The sequence below is a fragment of the Austrofundulus limnaeus genome, unplaced genomic scaffold, assembly GCF_001266775.1.
Source record: "Austrofundulus limnaeus strain Quisiro unplaced genomic scaffold, Austrofundulus_limnaeus-1.0 Scaffold437, whole genome shotgun sequence".
Lineage (NCBI taxonomy): Eukaryota > Metazoa > Chordata > Actinopteri > Cyprinodontiformes > Rivulidae > Austrofundulus > Austrofundulus limnaeus.
Window position 1 is genome coordinate 412,948 of NW_013952839.1, and position 4,530 is coordinate 417,477.

Sequence of the window (4,530 nt, forward strand, 5' to 3'; positions counted from 1 at the left end):
CCACTGGGCGGGCCTTGTGTTTGACACATATGATTTACAGTCTATTGCAGCATGGTTTGACAGGTCATGTCTTACATTGAATATAAAAAAAACTCTGTTTGCTTTTCTACGAAAGCTTGACTCTGTAAAGATGGCACCGATTTGGCTTTAAACTTGAGAATTAATGATCAAAAAATTGAGCAGTTTTCAGAAGTGAAATATTTGGGTTATATTTTAGATTCTCATTTAAAATTTGAAAACCATATTAAGATGGTGATTAGAATAGCAAAAGCAAATTTACATACATTTAGACTAATTAGAAACTGTTTACCATTTCATGCTGCCAATAGTTTTATGCACATAATGGGCCTCATGCAAGAACATGTTCGTATTCTTATCCTAAATTTCTCTTACTTTTGTTCGTACAAAGGGTTCGTACGAACATGTCACATCAGATTCAACAAACTCTTCTGTCTTCAGGAAAAGTGTGTAAATGAGCTGCGTAATTTACACCCGTTCTATCCAGCTGCTCGTGCACGCGAGAGGAGATTAGCATAATTTCCAGCCCAAAAACACCGTATAAGGCTGTGTTTCCTGCCTCAGATACAAGGAAGTGTCCATTCATGAAAAAATGACAGCGAAAACTAAAAAGAAGAACTTTACAAGTTCAGAGATTGAAGTCGTCAGAGATCCAGAAAAGAAAATCTGTCATTTTTAGCAGGTCAGCTGTGGAATAAAAAAGAGCTGCTAAATGTATAAACAACTGTGTTAAATCATTTTCATCTATTCAGAAGCCGCAGCGCTGCGCACCGTACCCTTCCGCCCCCAGCGCGCTGCGCGGTCGCAGGTGGTCTCAGATGCGGGTTTGAAATAAGTATTTTAAAATGTTTTCAAAATAAGTCTGACACTTTGGAGAAAACCCAGAACTCGCTGGAGGGATTATGTATCCCCTCTGGTCTGGGAACATCTCGGAGTCCCCCAGGACGAGCTGGAAAGTGTCGCTGGGGAGAGCTCGAGGTCTTTCTCCTGCTGCCCCTGCACCCGATAGCAGGTAAGCCGGCCGGACGGACAATTTATATTGTTAGTCTAAATTATTACATTTAAAATTATAACTAATTCAAGCAGAATAACTTATTGTCAACATAATTATGGAGTGTGATTTATTTTCAACTCAAAATATCTTCAAACTAACTAAATATAAAGTTATTAGGGAGGAAAACCCGTCTGGATAACAGCAGACTGACTGTTCGTAAAATATACGACAGGTCTGGACCACTCGCAAGTTTTGTTCGTATCTGAAGAAAATCTTAGAATACGAAAACATTGGTGAATGTCACAAATTCTCCTAAACCACTCGTACGCACAACTTAAGAACAAATCTGTGCGTACGAATGGTTCTTGCGTGGGGCCCAATGATCTTTTCACATTTAAGTTAACCTCTTGGTCTCAAGCTGCAACCACAACTGTCAAGCCTTTGAGAATGATTTACAAAAGAGCAGTTAAGATCTTGGACAGGAAACCCATCAGAGCACATCACTGTCATATTCTTAAAAAAATTAACATCATGAATTTTAAAAATTTTGTTAAAATTTTTAACTTAAAACTTGTTTTTAAATGTTTGAATGGACAGGCTCCTCAAGTGAGCTTTTGGTTCCTCCTACAAGTCTCAGTAACTCGTGGAGCAAATTGTGGGAACTGTAAAGTTCCTTTTTTTTAAACGGCCATGGGTCAAACAGCTTTTTCTGTTAGAGGTATTTACATGTGGAATTCTCTACCTACTGATTTAAAACTGATGTCTGACTGGAATCATTTTAGATTAGAACTGAAGCATTTCTTGAAGGAAAGCCAGCTTTGTTGTCATGAATAACTGAACTGTCACTTTTTAATGTTTTGTTTTGAAGTTGGTTTTGTGAGTTTTAATATTGTGATGTTTTTATTTGTTAACTGTATTTTATAATTTTATTTAATGTTGCTAAAAGCCCATCTAGGGACGGGCTTTGCAAATTAGCTCTGGCTATAAATGTTGTAGTGTATAGTATTGTTAATACTTGACAGCGTCCTTGAGTGAGAAACTGAACCCCAGATGTGCTCGTGTTGTTGACTTGTTTACATCAGATGAAAACCAAAAAACTTAAGAAACTGCATTTTCTGCAAAAATCCATGTGAATGCTATGTCCTGATTGATTTAGCTGAAATTAGCTGAAGAAACTAAAACTAAGAGAAGCAGAATACCATTTAAAATCTAACAGTAGCAAAACACTAGCCAAAAGCTAAATAAAGAAAAGGGCTTGGTAAAAGCTACTGCAAATTTTAGCCATGAGCTACTTAAAAGGTAAAAGTTGCAAAATGGTAGCCAAAAGTAGTGAAAGGTTAGCTAAAAAGAAGCAAAAGACAAACTAAAAGTAGCAAAAGCTAGAAGCTAAAAGTAGCTAAAGGCTAGAATATAAAGACAAAAATGTAGCACATTAAAAGCAGATTTAAATGACAAGATTTTTATGAACTTGATAAGATCTAAATGTATTTTTATAAAGAAAATATTTATAAATAAAGTCAAAGATTTTGAAAACTATGAAATTTTCCTAAACCAATAGTGCTAGCAGCATTCTTCTGATTGAGCTGAACATTTTAGCACAAAGTAAACGTAAATAGATTGTAAACAAAATAAAAACAAGAAAACAACCGTGTGAATAAAGCATTCACACCAAAGGTTGTCCAGGTGACAATGCAAGCATTGCAGAAATTTCATCATGTGTCCGTTGGAGTAAGTGTTCACATTTAATCCTCTGTGATTGCAGGATATCTTTCCAGTTCGAGATGAGCTATTGTCAGATCTCTCTGATGATGATATACATTCAGCCAAGGTGCCAGAACCACTGAAGCCCACTGTGATCTCTTTCAAGCCCAAGGATGATACTGACCTGTTTGGTCTTGGAATCCAAGAAGGGCCTCCTGCCACCAAGGACAGCAGCGAGGACCAGGAAGGCAAGTGATACATATGTTTCTATCACCTAGGGCGGGGCGGTATGACCTCAAATTCATATCATGTTATAAATTGAATCCCTTCACGGTAGAAAATTATCATAAAAAGCAAAGATAATGTAATTTTTAGAGTATTCCCAAATCTGTCTCTTATACACTTTTCAGTACACTGTAAGGATTTTAAAAAGTTTAAAATATCTGAATATATAAAAGGCATTTCCTCCCAGTGAGAGGAGAGGTTGCAGAAACACTTCAAAATTACAGGGGCTCGGGAGGACTGGGACGTCTGGAGATGACCTACGGGCATAATGTTGATCTTAAAGGTGTCTAAAACTGTTTTTTTAGAAAGAGAAAATTGAAATCAACATACAGCTGTCTCCAGGCTTTTATACCGAACATAGCCCATATAGAGAAATGTTCTCCAATAAGGAGGGAAGAAAATTCAGATTTCCTACAAGCAGTGTACAATAGTGTGTTTGTATGCCAAAATAATGACTACCGGTAATTTTAATGCTGACTGATGCATATACTGTTGTCCTTTTTTAGAGAAAGAAAGCAAACACTCCTCCAAAGAGAAGAAGAAAAAAAAGAAGAAAAGCAAAGAGGTAAACTATTGTTCTGCATTTGGGCTGGTAATAGTCTCTGAGTCAGTTCTCTCCACACATTCAGCTGTACTTGATGTTGACTATGTGAGCAGCTGTGAATATCATCACCATTTATCTCACAATATTTTAATGAAGTGACAAACTCTGCACACATGCATTCTTACCACTGACAGACCGCGTGTGTCAATGTACATCTGTGTGTGGTTTTAAACAAACCAGCAGTAGATAAGATGAGGGAAAATATCATTTATCAGTTTGTTGAACATGTAGTGTGATAAAGGGCTGTTTCAGGCTTTGTACTCATGAGGGTTCAATGAATGCATCAGTATCATATGGATTAGTTGACCTTTAGAAAATCATGTTTTACAAACTTTTCAGAGCTGGATGGTTGGGTGAATATAACAACCAGTAATTGGAGTTCACCAGGCAGTAGATTTTCTTTTAAGGTCAATATTTTCTGCTTTATCTTAACTAGTGGAATTTTTCCTTTCAATAGTTTTGACATGAGTGTATGAATCAAACCCAAACACCTTGTAATACACACTGTTTGAGTGTTTGACAAATTTTCTGAATATTAAAACATTTACCTAATAAAAAATCAATCAGGAATATATCCAGTGTTCATAATGCAACTTAAAAACCGTTTTAGATAACAATAAATGGAGTAATGACCAGACACTATGTAATCTCAAATATTTACAATGATTTAAGGTGGCTGTGGCAGAGTGGTTAGGGGAGTCGTCCTGGAACTGGAAGGTCGTCGGTTCGATCCCCCGGCCAGCTATCTCAATTGTTGTGTCCTTCACCCCTAATGCCTCTGATGTGTGTCCCATCAGTGTATGAATGTGATTGGCACTGATTAGTCTCCATAGATGATTGTATACAGTATGTTAGCTTTGTAGAGACCTAATAGCAAGGCCGGATTAACCATATGGGCAATTGGGCAATTGCCCAGGGGCCCACGGTC

At 37.2% G+C, this 4,530-nt stretch overlaps 1 protein-coding gene across 6 annotated transcripts in view; it reads left to right on the forward strand.

Annotated features, from left to right (window-relative positions):
* Window positions 1–4,530, forward strand: part of LOC106529325 (RAB, member RAS oncogene family like 6) — a 52,301-nt gene that overhangs the window by 43,154 nt on the left and 4,617 nt on the right. For all 6 annotated transcript variants that reach the window (XM_014024714.1, XM_014024720.1, XM_014024718.1 and 3 more), the window contains 2 exons: window positions 2,775–2,961; window positions 3,505–3,563. In XM_014024714.1, coding sequence (XP_013880168.1) covers window positions 2,775–2,961; window positions 3,505–3,563 — 246 coding nt within the window. The remainder of the gene's footprint in view (window positions 1–2,774; window positions 2,962–3,504; window positions 3,564–4,530) is intronic.